The sequence below is a fragment of the Cavia porcellus genome, unplaced genomic scaffold (assembly GCF_034190915.1).
Source record: "Cavia porcellus strain 051 isolate PalLab524CR breed Dunkin Hartley unplaced genomic scaffold, mCavPor4.1 scaffold_32, whole genome shotgun sequence".
NCBI lineage: Eukaryota > Metazoa > Chordata > Mammalia > Rodentia > Caviidae > Cavia > Cavia porcellus.
The window spans coordinates 14206263-14229343 of record NW_026947515.1 but is presented as its reverse complement, the minus strand read 5'-3'; the positions used below and the strand labels follow the sequence as shown (position 1 = coordinate 14229343).

The window sequence follows — 23081 nt, the reverse complement described above, 5'->3', positions numbered from 1 at the left end:
TCAAGGTCTCCCTCAATCTCCTATGCTCCTCTTTTTTTTTTAATGTCTTCTTTAGAAATGCTCAGAAACTCCTTTATGATGTTTGTCATTTCTGTCTTTACCTGAAATATTTCTATCTTACTACTTTTACAGACTCATGAAGTAGTTTCTTTATTTTAGTTGACATAATGACAGAAATTTCAGGTGTACAACTTCTGCTTTCTTCCATGTCCATTTCTCCTAGACTTGTTCTGTTTCAGCTGGAGGCCTGAGATCACCTTTTCCTCTTTCATCTTGACATTTTCCTGGGTTCTTCTGCACCAGTGAGTTGTAAGACCCAGGTGCTTCCTATCTTGGCTACCCTTCCACAGTGTAGGGGGATAGGTTAGGCCCCTGAGTTTCTCCTAACTCTGGTTCCCCAGGAGCTGTGGGGTGTGGAATGGGCTTCTCTAGACACTTGCGGCTTCTCCAAGGCATAGCTGGCTGCTTCTCCTGGTTCGCACTGGCTCCCCACCAGACAGTCCAGGTGGCAGGCGGGGTGCGTATGAGGCTTGGGCTGGCTGCTTCTCCCTGCCCATGCTCCCTACCCACAGGAGAATCCTGATAGTGGCTGAAGGGCCTACTCTCTCCTTCTTTATCTGGTTCTGATGTGAGGTCCTATTTCAGCAAGAGTCGACTAAATACATTTAGGAATATTGTCTGGGATATTTGTTTATTAAACAAAAAGAGGAAAGTATCTATCATTATTCATGTTTAAATATACACCTGAGGGGAGCTGCAGTGCTTCAGTGCTCAGTGTAACATGGAATCATGGATATAGATGGGTGTAGGCTGCTCTCTCTCAGTTTCCCAGAGTCTTATATTTTCTCTCATCTGCTTCTTGCAGCATATGAAAGAGCACTTATATTTTCTGGCAGTGTGAGAGAATAAGTCAGGGGCTTCACTTCAAAGTCTAGTTTTCCAAGGGTAAGAAAATGCTTCATTAGAGAAAATAAAAAGACATTTTATGTTAAGGATACTAGAAGATAAACCTAAAATTATAAATCAATTATTATTTTAAAGGGAAATGTTAAATATTGTAAGAGTAGGAATTAAGATATTTCATATACAGATACAAATTCCCTATAATGATGTGGTATTTATATATACCTAAATCGTACCAATGAGCTTCAGTTTTTAAAAAAAAATATAAATATAATCCTTCCTTATTATTCTCTGCTTAACTTCCTAATGTTCTAATAAAACTATCAGAAATGGGAGTTCTGTCACTCACCAGAAGTTGTTGGTTTTGTCTTTTTGTATACTCTTAATTAAAACAAAACAAAACAGTTCTAGCCAGAATAAATGGGACTCTCTTAGATCATTACAGCAAAATATACTGATTTGACTTGCGAAGTTACTGAAAATATTATAGTTTACATTCTATCTTCAGAAGTTAATAATCATACTGAGAGCTGAGAACAGAGCAGATTTTGTGCCTTATGAGTGTGTGTGTGTGCATTTTAGAGTGTTTTGTTTCTGTTTGTGTGTATACATATATATATAAAATATATATATTTAAGATTAGTGCTGATAGGCATATATAGTGTAATCAAATATAGTGAATATTTAAATAAAATGAAATTTGTAACAGTGAAAATGTATTCAATAAAAATTATTATAGTGTCCTGAATCAATTAAAAGTGTTTATGACAGCTGTCAAATACAAACACCGCAGTGTGACTTCATTTACCTTATTCACTAGATCTAGCACCTGAAACTTGTGAGGTAACGGCCATGAAAGGTAAACATTTTGAATTGATTCAGGACACTTAGCCATGAAAAGACATTTACAAAAATCTCCCTCAGCTGCTTCAGAAAGTAGCCAGAAAAACATGGAATAAGAATTTTGAAGTTAGGAGGAATCTTTTGAGGGGAATAAAGGCAATGTGTCTTTTACTGTGACAATTTTTAAAAAATATTTTGTAAATATTAAATACTCACTGTATCTTCACCTTTTAATTCTTTCAATTTAAGAGCTAAACCTGTGCTGTCTTACTGGACAGTGTACCTTTTTTCCCATTTATTGCCATGGGAAAATACATGAAAATAAAAGGAAAATATATCTATTTCATTACTACCTTTATAAGAATGAAATTGTTACAAATAGGAAAAAATAATACTTTATGGCACTGTTTTGATAGATGGCCCCTAACAAGGTACCTGTGCATCCCAGTTTGCCTGGGAAGGTCCCAGTTTGTACCTGTTGCTTTAGTGCTTGGTATGGTTTAGCCTTTCTCCCAACTACTTTCACTGAAAGGCTTCCATGCCAAGTTATATGTCACCCCAAACATGAGGGTACATTTTAGATAAACAATTCTTTTTTGTTTGTTTGTTTCTTTCATACCCTAAAACTAACTGAATGTTACAGTGGCTAAAACATCATGTTATCTGAATATCTTTGAGACAGTAAAAGTAACCTAAGGTTATGGATAACTAGATTTTAATTATTTGACACCTTAAGCAGCCTTACTGATGTTCTCTCCACACTACATGAACAAGTCAATAGCTCTTTATGGATGTAGAACCAAAAATATTTTCTATTTAGTAAGAGACTCAGGGAAGTGGGGTGAAGAGATGAAATCTCCATTTCACATGCCTGACTCCTTGTGAGGGAGGGCCAGGCACAGAGGGAGCTGAGAGCAACAGGCCTGAGGTGCTGAGTATTTAAGGTGCCTAGAGCTGTGGGCATACTACAGGTAGAGAGTTCTGAGCAAAGAGGCAGTTTGCCTTTGTTCTCTGTCCCAAGTGGAAGAATCATAGTTGTGCTTTGAGGGCCTGAGTTTCTTGATCTAATATTGTGAAGGTTAAATAAATATTGAAAGTTATCTAGTATAACTGAATTTAATACATTATGGTACATGTTAGAAGAACAGTATCCCATAGAAATAGCATCTCATAGAAAGTGCATGACTAGGAAAAATAGAGTTGACTTAAAATAAATCTCTTCATTCTCATAAATAACCAAAGAAATGATAATTAAGACAACATACTATTTTTTACAGATTGAAAAAATTAATTATTCAAAATAACATCAACTGTCACTTTTAGTTAATAATAACATCTCAAAAGTGAGTGAATAAACACTCTAAAACATTGATAATAGAAATGAAAGCCTTGGTAACCTATACTATGGACCTTAAAAAAATGTCTTCTAATTTTTACCTAATTCTGTTTCTTAATTAGTGTAAGTTGATATCAAAACTCATAAAAGAAATTTATCTAGGGGACATGGCTCAGTAGCATAAGCACCTGCTTAGCAAGTATGAGGTCCTGGGTTTAATTCCTAGTACCAAATAATAATAATAAGAAGAAGAAGAAGTCCACCTAAAAATAATTACTGTCACGAATATTATAAAAAATCAATGGGCAAAATTAGTAGCACATTTAAAACAATACGTACTGTGATCATGTGGGTTTTATTTTAACAACTGAACAAACACTATTAATAAGATTCTTTGTGTTGAATGAAACGAAAAATTGAGAATATACCTAAGATGCTATAAAGATGAATCCCAAAATGTGATGATAAGCTAGTTTATTTCTCTTTCACATAACAGTCCAGAGGTATGAGGTGTCCCAGAGGGGCAGCAAATGATTCTAAGTATCCACAAGATCACTGAGGAACCAAGGTCAGCTGCTGAGTTCCCTTAGGCATCCTCATTGTGGTGCTTTTCTGTTCTAAGGTTGCTGCTTCATTCTACACTGTTTCCCAACCAACAGGAAAACAAGTCCTATGAAAATTGCATACATCATTTTCATATTCCACTGGAGAATTTTCTGTCCAAAAGTCATACCTGGGGAAGTAGGGGCATGTTCACATGCACAGTATTATTAAGTGGAAAGAGGCTATTATTTAAAAAGAGAAGTAAAAGAATGGATTCTGGGAACAGTCATCAGACCACAGTACACTCAGCATTTTCCACATTCAGGGCCTATTTTGTGTACAGCAGTCATGGGTATTTGAGATACAGCAGTGAACAAAATAGGCAGATGGTTCTGTCCCTTCAGAGGTCATTCTGGTGGGAAATTTACACTTCAAGCAGTGACATATATACATATGTTTAACTTAGAGTTTTTTTATGGAGAAGAAAAACAGAAATAGGGTACAAGTTATACAGAATTTCAGAAAAAAATAAACAATAGGAAATCACTAGTTAATAGATTACATATTGTTATCTTAGAAATAGTTGTTCAAGTTACAAAATTAGTGTTGATTTCAAACAGTGAGACTGGAAACAGTTTTGTTTAATGATCCAACAAAACTCAGTAATACGGTTATCTATCTTATACACTTAAATATATATATATATATATACACACACTTATATTCTTTAGAGCACTTTCTTTTCCTTTCTTTTGTACAATGACAATTACACATTTTGGGTTTTATTACTCCCACAGTTCTTATTACTTTTTTTTGAAGAGAGTAAAACCAAACATAACAGAGTCAGTCAAATCAGAAGGATTAACATAATAGATAATGTAAAAACAAAATACTAGGTGATCAACAGTGGTTACCATCCTGCCTTTTGCTATCTTAATAAGAATTGTCACTATCATCAGTTATAATAAAATTGAACAAAACAGTAAAGAATAAAACCAAAACATTGGAGACCTTACAGAGCTTTAAAAGAAGATAATAGTCAACCAGAATGGGCATCATAATGAATCTTACTGTCTTTATAGTTGTTGCCTATACTTTCGAACTTGATACTATCAAGCAAAGCAGAATAGAGGAAAATCAGTCAAAACAAGATAGTGAGAGAAATACAGGGTTTCAAACCAAGTTAATAGGAAATCAAAGTGGGTTACTATAATGTATCCTGCAATTTTTTTATTTTTCCCTCAATTAAAAATAAAAATAAAAAAGTAAATAATTAAAAAAAGAGAGAGTGAGATAAAAGAGGACATAACAACAAAACAGCACAGGTCAAAGCATAACCATTTAAGCAAAATAGTGTTTCACCACAAGACATCCCGACATAAAAGTAGTTACCATAATGTCTCTGTAGCACCAAACATATCAAGACAATGTAAAGCCACTCAAGAGAATGACAATATTATAGAGTATTTAGAACCAACTATTAGAAAATGAACAATGGTTTCTGTATAATCTCCTTGTCTATAAAAGCTTTTGCTTATATTATCACATATAATAAAATCCAATAAGATACAACTGTTAAGACCGATGGAGACAGAAGAATAAAAGCTTGATGGGACTTCAAAGCAAGATGATACTAAATTAGCACTAGCTATTATGATGTCTTGTTTTTTCTAAAATAGCTGTTCCTACCATCCAATCTTCTCTGCCTCATTTCTGTTGAGCTCTTTTTCTGTCGTTTGTTGTCAGTTTGTCTTCTTCATTTCACTTTCTGCTCCATTCATTGTGGCCTCTCTGCCACTGTTTCTGAAGTCTTGGTATTTTCCTTTTTTAGAATATCCTGCAGTATTCTCTGTAGAGTTGAATTGGTGGTTGCAAATTCCCCTAGTTCCTCTTTATCCTGGAAGCACCTTGTTTTTCCATCAATTTCTAGGGACAGTTGTGCAGGATATATCAATCTTGGCTGGAGGTGGTTATCTTTCAAAGCTTGAATTATTTCCCCCCACACTCTTCGTGATTTGATGGTTTGTGCCGAGAAGTCTGCTGTAATTCTGATGGGTGTTCCCTTGTAAGTGATCTGTTTCTTGTCTCTGACGGCTTTTAGTATTCTGTTCTTATATTGGATTTCTGGAATTTTGATTATTATATGCCTGGGTGTAGCTCTGGGTTGTAGGTGGCTGGGGTCCTGTATGCTTCATACATCTGAGTATCTTTTCCTTTTGCTAAATTAGGGAAATTCTGTTGGATTATTTCTGTAAATAGCTTTTGTAGTCCATTTGTTTTTGTCCCTACTTCTTCTTTTATGTTCTTAATTCTTAGGTTATAGATCCTCTTATCATCTTCTAGCCTTTGTATTATTGCTGTTTGTTTTCTTGTTATTTTTAAGAAGTTTTTCATTTCATGCTCCCATATTACAAGTCTGCCCTCCAATTCAGATAATCTATCCTTAGTTTCTTTCAAGCTGTTATGCCAGCTTTTGATAGAGTTTTTAGTTTCCTGGTAATCTCTTTGAACCTGCTTTACATATTCTATGTTTTCTCTGTTTTCTCCATCAAACAATTCTCCCCTTTTTTTCTGTTCTTCCATTCCACCATCTGTTTTTTCTTGGGCGGTGCTTAGCATTTCTCTAACTATTCTACTTATATCTTGCCTTATTTCATTAAATACTTCATTTTTAAACTTGTCTATGAGGCTCTGGAAGAAACTGCTTTATGTCTATTGGTGCCATGTCTGATATTGCCATGTTTTCTGTCTTCCTTTGCGTTTCCCTTGCCTGGATCAGTATTCTCAGGATTGGGGATTGAGGACCCTTTCTTGTTGCTTCCTCTTCCTATACTTTTTGTTCCTTCCATACAAGCGAATGTAGGAGGCCCAATTATTTTTCCTCTTTTTTGCTTACAGTTTGAATTGCGCCGGCAAGGTGTTCCCGCCCACTGCAGTGTACTAGGGAGACAGACCTTGGCAGCCTCTGCTGGGCCCGCCCCTCCAGGTCAACCTACTGAAGGCTTCACTGCTAGGGTGCACCTCCAGCGCTGGGACCTGGTTTGGGCTAGCCTACTGGGTCTTAGTTAGTGGCGTCACGCAGGCCAGGCACTCCCCACCAATCCTGCTTGAGCGGGGAATATGTGACTGAAGTCACTGCAGCGCCCTGTTCCGGCAAGTCTGCCCAGTCCCAGTATGTCCTTTGCTGGAGCCTCCTACTCTATGAAAGGGTCCCCGTTCCGCTCACTCACCGCAAGTCAATGTAGGGCTCCCTGCTAGTCCTGCTCTCAACTGCATTTGCAGATTCCTGTTCTCAGAGCTTTCGCACATCTGTCTCCCTGCCCTGCAGATTTGGATGCAGTAGCGGCAGCAGGAAATTCAAATCATGGCTTCCAGTGGCGCAGGTTCTAGCTTCTGCACTGGGATTTTATCTGTTCCTGTTCCTGCACCAGGATTGGATTTCCAGTTGGTTTTTCTTAGCGTAGTTCATTCCTGGATCGGCAGGGTGTATTTCCCCTTGCTTAGGACTCCTCGTACCACAGCATTCCTGGATTCTAAGCAGGGTGTCTCAGAGAGCCTCCATAGCTGCTGCTATCTATCTGCCATGTTCTTCTGGAAGTCCCAACTTAGACAGAGTTTTAAAGAGAATCTACTAAGATGCTACAAAAAGAATAGAGAAGATTAAGGAAGAGTCTAGAGTACCAGAATTGGGACCATTTAAACAGTGTGGTCAGTGTGGTCAGGGTTAGTTTCATCAAAAAGGTGAAGGAGTTAAGTAAGCTATGGTAACATTTGGAGGGAGAAATTGCTGAACAAGGTAATAGCCAGTTAAAAACCCAAGGTTAGAGCAGGTACAAGCTAAGGACCAATGGGAAACCAGTGTGGCAAGAGTGAACTGAACAAGGTATAGAGAATAAGAGACGCTATGGAGGGATCCCAAGGGCACCTCCAAGGCCATTCTGAGAACTTGGGGCTGTACCTCTGAGTTATTGAAAGTATTACAGCTGTTTGTATGAGAACAAGGGAGGACACTTTTGTAGTCCAGGTGAGAAAAGATAATGGTAGCTTAGATCTGAGAGGTGACTGAGAAAGTGTCAGACTCTGGGTGTATTTTAAAGTCAGAATGAACACACCTTTGGAATGATACAAGTCAGAGAAAGTAAGCCATGATGAAGCTCAGACTCAAGAATAAAAATGAACAATGAGATTATATGTGATTTTTTGGTGGTATTTTCCATACTCTGTAAATATTCTCTATTATAAACACTTCATAAGCTGCACTGTGATGTGCAGAAGTCACTGTCTGGTCTTACTTTTACCCTGTTCCTTTAGTCTTAGGGTGACTTTAGCCTGCTTCCCCGTTCCTGTGCCTGGGAGACCAGAGTTACAAAGAAAACAGTGTCCTGACCCTTCAGCCCTGGTACTAAGCTAAGTGACATCAGAAACCACGCAATATGATTGTGATGTCACTATTGCCTTCATCTCTTCTTGATACCTGGAAGTTTCTCAGGCCCTCTTACCCCATGGGCCTCTGTCACCTTTATGTTGGAACAGGGAGGCATCAGTGACAAGCAGCAGCAACTCCGCTCATGCTGCAGTCTGCAGATGGAGCTCTCATTATAGCATCTGGCATTTTAATGGGGGTTAAACGAGATGTGGGCTCTTTGCACTTCAGACTTTCCACCTTGCAAGAAAAACCAAGCGCTAAGACTGACAGGGATACAAGAAGAGAATGATAATATTCCTACAAAAGAGAAACCTAACAATTTGAGGCCCCTGAGGAACACAAGACTGTTTGGCTATGAAGAGAATAAGGTAAGACTAAAACTCTGTGTTCTTGAGATAAAGATCTTGCTAAAAAAAAAAAAAAAATCTCACAACAGAGGTGAATCAGATGGTGGTGGTACAAAAACAGCCCTTCCCCAGATGGGCCAGGTGGTACATGTCTACAATCCAATACTATGGGAGGCTGAAGCAGGGGGATTGCAAGTTCCAGTCTCTCCTGGACATCGTAGCAAGACATCTATGTTTTAAATTTTGTCTCAAAATTTAAAAATGTATGAATAAAAGGGTCTGGGACCCTAAGCTATAGCTCAGTGGTAGAATTGCTCTGAATTTGATGCCTTATTACTGCCCCAAACCTCCTCCTCTTAAGGAGATTAATTTTATTTGGGCCAGGGATGATGGACAAACAAAACTGATTGTATTGAACTAAAATCAAGATCATCATCTAACTCTTCCAAACTACATGACCAGGAGGCACCTGGAAGTGTAAGAGATTAGATAGAGTGACACAGAAATTCCTGAAATTTATAGATTATGAGCTAATGTCATCCCAGTTGCCCTTGCTTGAAAATTTACAAAGTAACAAAATAAGTCATTATCACTTTGTAATTGGGCATAGACTTGCACTATTTCATTTCTGCTCCCTATCTTTCCTAATATTAAAAAATTAATTTTAAATTGTGACAAAACATACAAATGTAGAATTTACATCTTAACTTGCTTATTATATAATTCAGTGGTGTTAAGTATGTTTAAATTGTTGTGCAATCACTACTACTTTCCATTTTCAGAACTGTTTTCATCTTTAAAAACCTAGGCTTAACCCATTCCCTCCCCCTCAGCCTTTAGCAACCACTACTCTACATTCTGTGTCTATGCATTTGACTGTTCTAAGGTGCCTGATATAATGGAATCATACATAGTCTTCTGTGGTCTGTTTAGTTCACTGAGCGTAATGTTCCAGGTTCAGATATGTTGTAGCAGTATAAGGATTTTCTTTGTAAAATGCTAGGCAATATTTCATTGTATTGCATATCACATTTTATTTAGCCCATCATTTCTTGATTGGCATTTGGATCCTGTTAGCTAGGATGGATAATTAACATGGTATACAGATATCTCTTCTTGCTCCTGCTTTTGTTCTTTTAGGTATTTGCCTAGAAGTGAACTTGTGAATATGGTAATTGTTTCTAATTTTTTTAAAGGCCTGCCATATATTTTCTGTAGTTGGAACATCATTTCACACTCTTAGTAGCAGCACCCAAGGATTGCAATTTTCCCACATCATTGCCAATACCTTAAGATAGCTATCATAATAACAGTGAAGTAGTGGTTTCTATTTTCCTTAACTATGGGTCTGTAAGACACAGACCCCAAGCAGTGGGCTGCAAGCAGTCTTCCGTTATACCTTCACACATATTAGTCCTTCTTCCTGGAAGACCTGGTAACTCATCATCTCCACTAAAGATGATATTTGTCCCTGGTTTTTGTCCCTCAACACCAACTGTGGCTCCTTTTGGTAGTCCTGTAACTCTTCATTGCTTTCTCTGTTTTAAAAATTTGCATACTTCACATATAGAATATGTACATGATCCTGCAAGTTTTGACCAGCTGTCAGCACTGCCAGGATAATAAATAGTTCTGTCGCCTTAGATATTCCTCCAGAGCCTTTGTCCTCAGCCCCATTCCTTCCTTGAGCTCCAACTCAAGCAACTGTAACTATAGATTTGCCTTTTCAGGAACATCACATAAGTGAATTTTTTATTGTGTAATCTTTTGAGTCTGACTTCTTTCCTGTAACGCATTTGAGATTCACTCACATTGTGTGGAGCTGTACTCCCTTCATTTTTATTGCTTAGTGATATTCCATTGTACAGACATACCAAAGTTTGCCCATTTTCTAACTAAGAAATATTTATTTGGGTTAATCTTTCATATAAGTGTTCTATGAAATATTCTATAAATTTTAATTAGATAAATAATCAAGAGTGGTATTGCTGAGTTGTAAGTTCAATATAATTTTCAACTTTATTATAAATGGCCAGAATATTTTCAGAAATGATTATATAATTTTGTGCTCCCACCAACAATGTATGAGATTTCTAGTTATGGTGTATCATCCCCAGGACTTGGTATTTTTTTAATTTGCAGTATCATTTTATACGTCCTTATAGGTATTTCTCAACATGTAAGTCTTTTTCTAATGACTAATAATGAAATACCTTTTCATGTCCACATCATCTGACTATCTTCTCTGGTGAAGTGTCTATACAAATCATTTTTTAAGTTTTGTACTCAGTTGTATATTCTTTCTTAATTTTAAGAGCTACTTATATGCTTGAATACAACCCCATTGTAAGAAATGTGACTTGCTAACACTTTCTCCCAATGGATGACTAAATTTTTATTCTGTGAAAGAACAGATTCTCAAAGAGCAGAAGTTTCTAATTTTGATGAGCAATTTATCAGTTTGTTCTTTTATCGATTACACTTTTGATATCATATCTAATAGCTATTTGCCAGCCTAAGATCACAATGATTTTCTCCTTTTTTATTGCAATAGTTTAATAGTTTCAGGTTTCATACATAGTTGTGTAGTCCATTTTATTTTGTGAACGCACAAAGCATGAATTAAGTTGCTTTACCATACTCATAAGTCAAATAAATCAGACATTTGTAAACACCTTACTGTCTCACTAGTGTAAGAAACTGAAAGAGTAAATAAGATCCAAAGGTTACAATATATTATAGTAAAAGGGAAAGTGCTCAAAGGGAAATTATATTGTTTGATCAATTTTGCAAGCCTGTATCTGGTAATTTGAGCAACTGTTGTGAAGATAACAACATGCAATATACCAACTATTGCTAAATTCCTCATTTTGGTTTGAAATCCTGTATTGCTATTGTTTATTGTTGTTGTCATTGTCATTTTGCTTTTTTTGTTTGCTTGATTTTTGTTTTTTCTCTTTAAAATAAAAAATTAAAAAATTTAAATTTAAAGAAAGATTAAATTGTTTCAGTATCATATGTTGAAAAGACTATCCTGTTTCCATTATATTGCCTATCCAGCTTTGTTGAGTATCAGTAGACTGTATACTATGCCAACTACTGGATTCTCATTTTCTTAAATTGATCTTTATGCCTGCCTTTTCAAGTACCATAATGTCTTGATTTCTATTGCTTTCATATATGCAGCCCTTCTGACAGGTAGCAGGTGCTATTCAATACTGTTGTCTTGCAAAATTGTTTTGCCTATAATAATTTGTTTGCTTTTCTTAGAATCAACATGATGAACTCTATATAGAATACTACTGGGATTTTTTTAAAGAAGATAACAAAGTAAAACCAATCAAAATAAACCAGTGTAAGAGACAGAGGACTTCAAAACATTATGAAGTCAACAATAGTTACCATAAAGCCTTTTGATATCTTCAAAATAGCTGCAAATAACTTCGGATATAGTAAAAACCAAACAGGACAGAGTAGGATAGAACCAATAAAAACAAAACAATGAATGCAGTAAAGGACTTCAGAACAAGCCTATAGTAAATCCAAAATTGCTACCATAATATACCTTGCTGTCTTTGAAGTAGCTGCTCCTGCCATCAGATTTGACATAATCAAACAAAACAAAAGAGAATAAAACATAACTCAGCAAAACAATGGAAACAATATAGGACTTCAAAACAAGACCATAGGGAGTGAACAATGGCTGTAACCCTCAAAAGAAGATTGGGATTTTTAAAAAATTTTGTGTTGAATCTACATCTCAGTTTGCAGACAATTGAATATATTTTATCATCATTCATATCTTTCTCATGTAGATTTTGTACATATTTTGTAGTTGTATTTATTTTATATTTTTAATTTCAATTCCTAATTGTTCATTGCTATAGTATTTTTAAAATAGTAAGTTTAATAGTTGAGAATATTTAAGTAATAATCCATAAATTGTATAGAATATCTATCATGTTTTAAATTATATTCCCTTAAATTATTGCATTTTAAATGGTTAGTTATATGAATAGAGTATATCCTGAAATTTATATTCTTCATACATACTAAATATATATACATATATATGTTACATATATAAAAACTATTAATATACACACATATGCACACAAATATTCCACAATTTAGAGTACACTGATCAGTTTCAGTGACAACATAGCCTGTATCTCTGCATTTATGATTAAAATCCTAGTATACCAGAGGGGTATAGAATATTGTACAACACTTTTGTGTGTGTTTGTCAGAATATATTTCCAATTGTTATTGAAAAAGAACTACATTTTTAAGTGTGTGCAGATGTGAATTCTGGCTAACAAAACTGTTTTGAATATTTACCTATGGTATTTTCTTGGCAAAGAAAATAAACATTTGTTCCCATTGCATGACTTTAACAGATCAGTAGACATCCTATGAATAACTCCAGGGAAGCAAACCTAGGTCATGGAAAATAGCTTATGAGACATCGGAATCTTAGACTCTTACTTGTTATGTTCACTTATGTTATTATACATCAAATTATTAATGAATAATTTTAACCAATTTTAAATGAGCTTTACAAATTTAGAATTGAGGCCTATATTTCCAGGAAATTATTATAATTCTAATATGGGTTATGGTATTTATTCAATCCTTACTACTTTGCCAAATTGAAGGAAATACAACTTTGGAGAACTGCTGAGAACAAAACAAAGTGATTGGAATTTCCATACTTAGATGATAACTGAGTTGATAACTGTGTCTAAGAGCACAAAGGGAGTGTCAATGGATAATGCAAATTTACAAATCTCTACATCCCTGAACAGTTTATTAGTGAACATATATTTGACAAGCATTTGCTGTATATTTAGCTCACTGCTGGGGAAAAATCAAGCTGTGTATATTTATCACTGCTTTTTTGGAGCTTTTCTTGTATTGTTTATAAATACAAGCATGAAAAGTTTAAACTATACCAATGCATAGTAAGCTTGTACATTAGAATATTATGCTGTCAAGTCTGGGAAACTGTAGTATTCAGAGGTTTTAAGGGAGAGGGAAGACTTAAAATGCAGAATTTGAATTGGTGCTTAATATGAGGTGTTGCCTAAGACAGTCAGAGAGGGTCCAATGAAAAGTTGGGGGATCAGAACTTTGGGAGAATGTCAGTAATCACTAGTTCTAAAGAAGGTCGAAAGTGACTTTTTAAATTTGTTTATACTTAAAGGAAAAGTTGCAAAACCAATAGAAAATTCCTATATATCCTTCCTACAGCTTCCTGAGAGGTTAACATATTTGTTCACAGTAAAATTATTGAGAGATTTTTTGCTTCTGAGAATTAAATTCACTGAAATTGGATACTGAGAAAGTATGGTTACAAGGTAGTAAAGAAGAGGTATTCATATGCTGGTTAGGTTATCTTTTGTTAGTTACTGTTTTCTACAAAACAGGTCTTAAAACACATAATCTTTGTTATTGTGCAGTAAAAGTTTTGCTATTTTAACAAAAAGTTTTAAAAATTCCTTTTCACAGTATTTAAATGAATGGCTCCTGTCTGTATGCAAAATAAATATCTATACACTTACAACCACGCCTATAAAGGAGAAAATAAATGTGGAATTACTTCTTTCATTGTATTTCATACTGATGTTTGCCTCTCAGGGTTACTTTGTAAATTGCTCTTTTACCATTTAATTGAGGTAAGCTTCCCATTCATGAATAAAGCATTTGTTGAGTATTGACAATAATAACTAGGCAAGGAGTTAAAAACTGAAAATAGAAAAAAGAAAAGTCATCAACATTGATCAGGACCTAACGAATCAAAATATATTTAGCATAGATATTTTAAAATTAAAAAGTCGTTTATTTCCCATAAAATACAATTAAGAATAAACCATTTCCAACTCACTGTTAGCTCAAATTACATACAGAGCTGTCTCAGGGTAAGCTGATTATATTTGACAGCATCTAAAGGATTTCCCTGTTGTCTGTATTTATTAGATTACAAACTGAAAATAAAATATTATAAAACCTTCCAGTCAAATTTATGTTTAAAGGATGCCATATTGTCTTTTTGAAATATTCCTTATATGGACAAGAAATTGGTCAGCACTTTAGTCAACAATCCAGATGTTGAGAATGATGTTTATTTTTTTTATTCTGTGAGACTCATGAACAGAAACAAGTCAGAATTATCCAGTATTAGAAACCTAACCATTACTCTTTAAACTCTAGAAATAGCATAGTTTTTAATAATTCTTAAGAGAAATTTTAGGTTTTTGAAAATCATATGAACAGAGCATAAAAAGAATATGATTTTTGCTTTAGTCACATCTTTCAAGAGACAAAAAAGAGACTTATTCAGGAAATCATTTTGTAATTTTTTCTGTCTGTCTGTCTGTCTGTCTGTTGTGTGAGACAGGATCTCACTATTTAGTTCAGGTTGGCTTTGATCTCACTCTGTAACCAAGGCTGACCTGTGAATTCACAGTGATCTTCCTTCCTCAGCCTCTTGCGTACTAGGGTTACATGTGTGCATCACCACATCCCGGCTCCATTTTAGAGGGTTTTTTTTCAGTGAAAATGGGTTGTTTTATCCTCAGATATTCTCATCATAAATTTCAGAGACTGCTTTTTAATATTTAAGTTAGATGGTATTTTAGTTTTGTTTTTGTAACTTTTGGTTTGACCACTAGATTAAAAAAAATTAATGAATATGTGACATATCTATATTTGTTAATTAATACGTAACAGTTCCCTTTAGTTTAGTGTTTTTAAAAGTCTTTAATGTTGGGGGCTGGGGATTTAGCTCAGGGGCATAAGCGCCTGCCTTGCAAGCAGGCAGTCGTGGGTTTGATCCCTGGTACTGATAAAAAGGAAAAAGACAAAAAAAAAAAAAGTCTTTAATGTTATACTCTATTCAAAATTAAGTACATATACATATATAGATTACCAATCTATACATATATAAATCACCACATACATTATCTCTTCACACACACATATATTTTTTTTTAGTGCCAGGAATCAAACTTACGACCTCATACTCATCAGGCAGGCGCTTATGCCACTGAGCTAAATCCTCGGCCACGTGCACATAATATTTTGAAGTAGGAAAGAAAACAAAGGCTGTGTAATTTTTTTCCATGCAAAAGTACTGACCTGACAGTCTCTCTGTATGCAAGTAACTGCTAGAATTCTCTGGAAGAAAGAATTATGAATAAATGCTTCCATAGTCTCTGGAATAAACTTAGAAATAACAAATAAACATATAAATGACTAAATTTTGAATAAGATGATTAAAAATTTGATAATCTATCAATCAAATTTTTAAGGAAGAATTAATAGTAATTCAAGGCATACTCTCAGAAAATAGAAGAAAAACATCGCCTAACTCACCATGTGAGCTTAGATTTACTCCAATAACAAAAGTGAACAACAATAAAAACTATGAAGTGCAGACACATAAAAATTCTTTAATAAAATATCCATCAAATTCAGCAGTATGTGAAAAGGATAGCATGTCACGTTCAAGGGTAGATTATTTCAAGGTGTAAAATTAGTTCAGCATTCAAAAATCAATGTAACTCACCATATTGAAAAGAGAAATATCTCAATAAATACAGCGAAAACAGTTGACACATTTTTAATACTCATTCAAAGAGTATATCAGAAAAAGAAAAATTATAGAATTATATTTTATGGTGACACATATATTATTTCTTCTCAAGGCAGAAATGTCCACTGTTTGCTTCTATTCTTCTTTTTATTGAAGAATAAATAGCAAGTGTAACAAAGTACAAAAAATTAATGATATAAAAATCAGAAAAAAAGAAATAGAACAGTTTATTTGAAGAAAGCATATCATGACATGAAATTAGGAAAAAGGATATAAAAATTTACACAAAGTATTAAAATTAGCAGGATCACAGGGTACCAAATTAGTTATATTTCTGTGTGCTAGTAATGAATGGTTGGAACTTGAATTTTATTTCTTGGTTTTTTATTTTACTGATACATGTTTGAAATACATACTGATTACATTCATCTTGGGAGTTGATACGTAGACACATTGTGTATTGATCATTTTTACGACCCCCCTCCCCCACTCCGGTCCTCCTCCTTCCCCAGACCACCTTCTTATCTCTACCATGTCCACTTCCCCGTTTCTTAGCATGTCTCTTTTATTTTTGTCTTGAAATTATTTATATTTTGGCTTTCTTATATTAGAGGAACCACGTGACATTTAACTTTCTCTGACTTACTTCACTTACTTCATTTGAAAACGTATGTTCTCAAGATACGTTTCCCTACAAATGACTGAAATTTATCTTTATGATTGAGGTAGTACTCCATTGTGTATATATGCCACATTTTCTTTATCTGTTCATTTGTTAATGGCCATATAGGTAACTTCATTATTTTGCTATTGTAAATAGTGATAATTGTAGCTCTCTAAAATTTATGAGGATCCAGAAGAGACCCAGACCAACCAAAGCAATCCTGAACAACAAGGGCAAGCAGGAGGCACCAAAATCCCAGACTTCAAATTATGCTTCAGTAAAAATAGCATGCTCCTAGCACAGAAACACACAGTTTGACCAATAGCATATAATAGAAGTTGCAGAAACAATTCCAAGCACCTTTAGTCTTCTAATTTGTTTTTTACAAAATATATGCTGGAAAACTGGTTATTTATATACAAAAAAAAATGAATCTAGATTTGTATCACTTACCCTGTGCTGAAATCAAATAAAATGGATCAACAACGTACATATGAAAACAAAAACACTGAATCTACTGGAAGAATGTATTGGTAAAATTCTTGAAGATGTTAGGAATAGGCAAGGACTTCTTCAAAGAGCCCAATTGCACAGGACATAATACCAAGAATCAACAAATGGGATTACATCAAATTAAAATCCTTCTGCACAACAAAAGAAACAACTAACAGTGAAAAGACAATCTACAGAATGGGAAAAAAGTTTGGAAATAGAGTTTTTAAGGGTCTGTGTCACTTATATTCTCTCATTACAAATATAAATACTTTCATAACAAGATATATGAAAAGTTTATAGATTGACAACTATAAAATTGTCATAAGTTAAGAAATCTTAAGTAAATGGAGAGAAATACCAAGTTCATGGATGGGAAGAGTCAACATGGTTAGAATGCCATTTTTCAAAAATTAACCTTCATACTCAGCATAGATCTGATTAAAAGCTTAGCAGTTTTTTGTTGAAGTGATGAAGCTTGCTCTAAATTTCATTTGAGTGTTGTTAAATCACTTTTGAAAGAGAACAGAGTTGGAGGGATTTTGTTTTCTGATGTCATGACTAATAAGAAAATATGGCATTGGGGTACTGTACCAGTTAGTGGAACAAAATAAAGTCCTGAAATAGACCCATGTTATGGTTTCTGTTTAGATGCCCCCCCCCATCCTCATGCAATCATGGACGCAGCTGAATGTAGCATATGTGATTGGTTTGTTGTCTGGCACTGAGATTGGTGATGTAAGTGCTGCACCCACCCAGGGCTGAAGTCAGCATACAGTGTAAGGACAGAAAGAAGGTGTATCTTCTCTTTTTGGCTCCCTTCACTCTTGCTGTTTATGGTGGCCATTAAAGTCTGCCCCACCATGCCATGCTGCCTTGGAATCAGCTAAATATGAATTGAAACCCCTAAAACTGTAAAAAATAAACTTTCCCTTGCCTCACTTTGGGTGTCAGGTATTTTGTCTTAATAGTGAGAGAAAAGTTACTAAGACAACCTACAAACTTACAATTATTTTTATAAGTAATATTCTAAGATAATGGACAAGGGAAGAATAATGTGCCACAAGTAGACTGGATACTTATATGGGAGTGGGAGAAATAGCCTCAGCTTTGACCTCAAACTTTTATAGAAGTTAATTTGAACCTAACAGAGACAGAAGCATAAGTGCTAAGAGTTTAAAACCATAGGAGAAAACATATCAGAACCACCTTAGTGATGTTGGTTTAGGCACATATATGTTTGACTGGGTGCAAAAAGTAGGAACCATAAAGACCATAATATAGACCATCAAAATTAAAACTTTTCTCTCCAAAAGATACTCTGAGGCAGACAACAGCTTGGTTAAAAAAATAAAAACAAAAACCTTGTAAAAAATAACTGATAAAAGACTGTTATCCCATTCTTTAAAAAAAAGATCTCTTATAACTCATGAAGACACACTTTTAAACCTCACAAAATGATTTTAATAAATTTCACCACAGAAGATATGTAGCAGTAGCTGAAATTTAATTATGTTGTTAGAGCACTTGTTTTATTTAAACTGTGAAAACTGAAATTCATCCACATTGGGGTTATGAAAAGCAAGAACTGCTGCTAAGAAATAAAATCAAGCTAGTTTTAAAATCCGTTAATTTTATGAGTTTTGTGTCTGACAAAGGGTATATCTTGCGTTATTTTTCAGAGACCATCATACTGTGTCTTTTGGGTATCTTATATTAAACATTTATTACCCTATTTCTCTTCTCATTTTTACCACAAAACAATTTGATTGAGAAATACAAGATTTTTCATAGATCCTTGCTTGTTAAAAGCTTATATTGTCAACAAATGAATTTTCTTTGTATTTTTTAGGGGCAAACAACATAGATGTTCAATTTTGTACTTCCTTGTGCTAGAATAAATTTCTTAAAAAATAAAATGGAGGTAAGTTAAAATAACTGATAAGCAATGACCCACCTGTATGATTTGATCTAATGTGTTTGATATGCCTAGCATCTGTAATCATTTTCACAGATGTTACCCGTTTTGATTCTCACAGTTCTTTGAAATTATTATTGCCCTAAAATAGTCAGAGATACAGAGATTCAGAGGAATTAAGCAGCTTGGGTGTTACACAGCTACAGGTTGCCAGAATCAGGACTCTGCCAGAACCACTATATCTCCAAAAACCTATGTCAGGAACTATTTCTTTCCCATACATTACTCAGCTATCCCAGCCATCTGTTAGCTCAGCTAGGTCACCAAGGGTAAAGATAGAAACAGCTCCTATCCAGCAGATAAATGGTTTTATGAACCAGTTTATGCCTGTTGGCACATTCCTCATATCTCAACCAGACACTAATTGGGGTCCCCAACCCCTGCCCCAACAAAATTTGTTCAGACATTTTTTTATGCAGATTCATTTTTATTTCTTCTACCTTCATGGATCTTCTCAGGCATTTGGTCCCTGACTGGTCTTTGAGCCTTTGTTTGCTTGATTTGAATGTAATCTTAGATCTGTTTGACTTATGAGTGCTTTCAGTGTGTCTCTTCCAGTAGAGTCATTGGGCCATGTCTGTGGACACACAGGAGATTTTTTTCCTGATGTTTCCATATAGAATGCCAGAAATCCTCTGACAACCTGCTGCTAGTCTCCCAGGAAAAATTTTCACCTCCATATTATTTTATTATTTGAAATAATGTTTTGTTCTAGATTTTATTGTGGTTTAATTCATACTACAAATTTTTACTTCTATATATTCAGTTCCATATTAACTTTAGAAAAATAATATCTGTTTTTCTCAATCTAGCAATGTTATGAACAAGCTCTTATTCTATATAAATCTTAGTTTGTGTATTTTTAAGGAATAAGTTCTCTTTTGAAATTTTCCTTAGACATTTGTTAAAATTTCTGTCAGTTTAAATAGCAATGCTTGAAAGTCACTTTGAATTTGGAAAGCTGCTACATTGCCTTATCATTGTCTTTGAGGTTGCCTTTTCTTCCCTAAATAAAACAGAAGTTTTTGTTGTTCTGTCATAATGTTCCATTTCACTTTGGTTGGTTTCTTACAGAGATAATATATGACAGAAAACAAAAAATTTAATGAAAGCATTTAACTATTAATGGGCTGACTGACTGTGTTAGGTGACCTTGTGAGCTGCATTAGACTGCTGCTTCTGATAGAAGTGGAAAATTTTTCTCTGGGCTCTGAGTTTGTTTTGGTGCAGCCAGGTATACATCATTTCTATTCCTTAACAATGAATCATATACAAGGGAAAGAAGAGTCATTTTTCAATTGTAAATATCCTGGAAAACAGAGAAAATGAAAATCAAGGGAGAATAACATATTTTTCAACAAGAAAAAGATTTCTTTTAATATATATAATTATGATAGGAAAACAGCAATGACAAAAATTATGTATTAACAACAAAAAAATTAACTTTACATCTATTTTAGTAATAAGATATTACTTCAACTCAGGCAAAAAATGACGCATTCTGTTATTGTATGTGATGATCGCACTTAATTGTCAACTTGACTGGCTTGAGAGTCACCTAAACTTTGAGTACTCACACTTCTGGGTGTGTCTGGGTCTGTCATGGAGGAGTGACCGTGTGTACTGTCAGGTTCCCAGCCCTTTCCTCTCTGGCCCAGCTCTCTTGGCTAGATCCTAGCTGACATAAAGTAAGAAGCTATGCTCCACCATGCTCCCCTGCCATGGTGTTTCTGCATTGGAACCAGTTGACTGTGGACTGAGTTCCCTGAGCAAAACAAACCCCTCCTCTAAGTTGTGGATGTTGAGCACTGTGTTCCAGCAATTAAAAGTTGATTAATGCAATTGAAGAAAATGCATGAATCTTCATTTAGTTTTCAGTTCTAAGTAGAAAATTGATTTTTAAAAAAGCAACTAAATATTTTTCATTTAATACATTTTTTGTGAAATTTAGATATTATTCCATATATTACCACATGCACAGGGCTTGTCTTTTCATGCCTATAACGCATACATGATAAATCTGGCACAAAAAAAACTATGCATGTCATATCTCAAATCTTAACTGGCCATAGACAAGATGGCATTAGGTGGATTGGTCACTAGGAAGAATCATTACAACTCACTGCTTCTCAGTTATCCTTATCATTCTCTTACCTTGGCTACAGATTCATGGGTATTACCTTAGAGTCCTTGATAGTTCCATTAACCCTACCACCTTCAAATGTTGGTTTCAGGCATTTCACTCTCTCTACCCGGTCCTACTTCCCATCTTTCTAACTTAGTTTAACATTTCACTCTGACCATTTTTTACCTATGGGGTGTACAAACCATTAACCATACAAACCATCTTTTTCATTTTCTATTAACTGCCTTCTCTGCTTAGATGTCACAGATCATCATAATTACTCTCGTAAACTGCCTTCAACTTCCATGTCCCTCTTTTGCACCATGTTCATCAGTGACAACTTTCCAACCCTGGGAAAACCAAATGTTCATGAATCCTACAACTGTATTTAAATAATTGAACATGATTCCAGAAGGGAGGCTTAGATGAACTGCTCTCAGTACAGGGCAAAAGATAAAAATGGGTCCTCAGCACTGTAATAATTAGTTCATTTTCCCACTATCTAAAAATTTCATGTCTTTTTTCTTCTCACATTCACAAAATTGGCTTTTTATTCCTATTCTGAGATAAAGCTCTCTATTTTATTGGAAATGTGGGAACAAGTAATAGTATTTATTAACCTAACCCAACTCCATTCCAGACTTTAGTGGTTTACTTCAGCAAGGCTTAAGTGAAACCATAAGCTAGTGCTGTTGTCATAGGTTTAAACTGGATGCTAATAATGTCTGTTATTGAACGGGAAGAGTCCATTATTTTAAGTGTCACTGGTCATCCTTTGCAGTATGTGCTCTGTTAGTTTTCCCATTACCAGGATGAAACACCCAACACTCATAACTTAATAGAAGAAAGGTTTGACTTAATTCGTAATTTCAGAAGTTTCAGCCCATGATCATTTGTCTCCAAGGCAGAAACATGACGGAAGGGCATGGTTGAACAAAACTGCTCTTGGTAACTCAGTTCAGCTGGCTTCAAAATTTTAAGGGCCTCTACTAATGATTTTCTAGTGAGGTCCTGCCAGACACTCCAACTGGCATTCTTATCTGCCACTGGCACCCTTAAATACTTTTGGATCTGCTAGGTCAAGTGGCCCATTTGGCAGAGCTTGACTACACAATGGCCTGAACCAATTATAGAGCCTACTCTTGTTCTGGGCTTCATTCAAAACTAGCACCTTTCTAGGTCAATCAGTAAATGTGCTAGAATAATACACCTATGTTAGGAATATGTTGTTTCCAAAATTCAAATAAGTCCACTAGGCATTATGCCTTTTGCTTGGTTGTAGGAGGGACCACATAGAACCATTTATACAGTTTAGAAGAGATATTTTTGCATGTTCCACAACACTAGCATCATAGAAATTTCACTGAAATAAAAGGTTTTTGAATTTTAATTAGATTTACTTCCCATTCTCTGACACTCAAGCACCTTAACAATGAGTTCAGAATTCTTGCTACCACTTGCTTTCTTGGTTCGATCATCATGTCATCAATGTAATGGAACAGTATTAATATCTTGTGAAAGACAGAAATGAAGATCTCTGTGAACTAAGTTGTGACATGGGATTGGAGAGTTGATATACCCCTGAGGAAGGCAGTGAAGGTGTGTTGCTGGCCTTGCCAGTTGAAATCAAATTGCTTTTGGTGGGCCTTATGGATATTTATGGAGGAAAATGTCCAAGTAGGTGACAAATTGATAGCTGCATACTATGTACCAGATGTGTTCAAGCAAAAAACAATATCTAGTAGAGCAGCTGCAATTAATGTTACCACTAATTAAGTTTACATAAATCAATAGCTGTTTTCCAAGACCCATCTTGTGCACAGGCCA

The 23081-nt window shown here is 34.9% G+C and overlaps 1 protein-coding gene across 15 annotated transcripts in view; it reads left to right on the top strand.

Moving 5' to 3' along the window:
- The window catches only part of Cep112 (centrosomal protein 112), a 607347-nt gene that overhangs the window by 333945 nt on the left and 250321 nt on the right, over positions 1 to 23081 (top strand). The window contains exon 22 of one of the 15 annotated variants that reach the window (XM_063241688.1): positions 7937 to 8257. The exons of 13 other annotated variants lie outside the window; for them this stretch is intronic. In XM_063241688.1, coding sequence (XP_063097758.1) covers positions 7937 to 7942 — 6 coding nt within the window. In that variant the 3' untranslated portion in view covers positions 7943 to 8257. Of the gene's footprint in view, positions 1 to 7936; positions 8420 to 23081 lie in introns of those variants that run through there. One more of the 15 variants, XM_063241694.1, reaches the window with a different exon arrangement.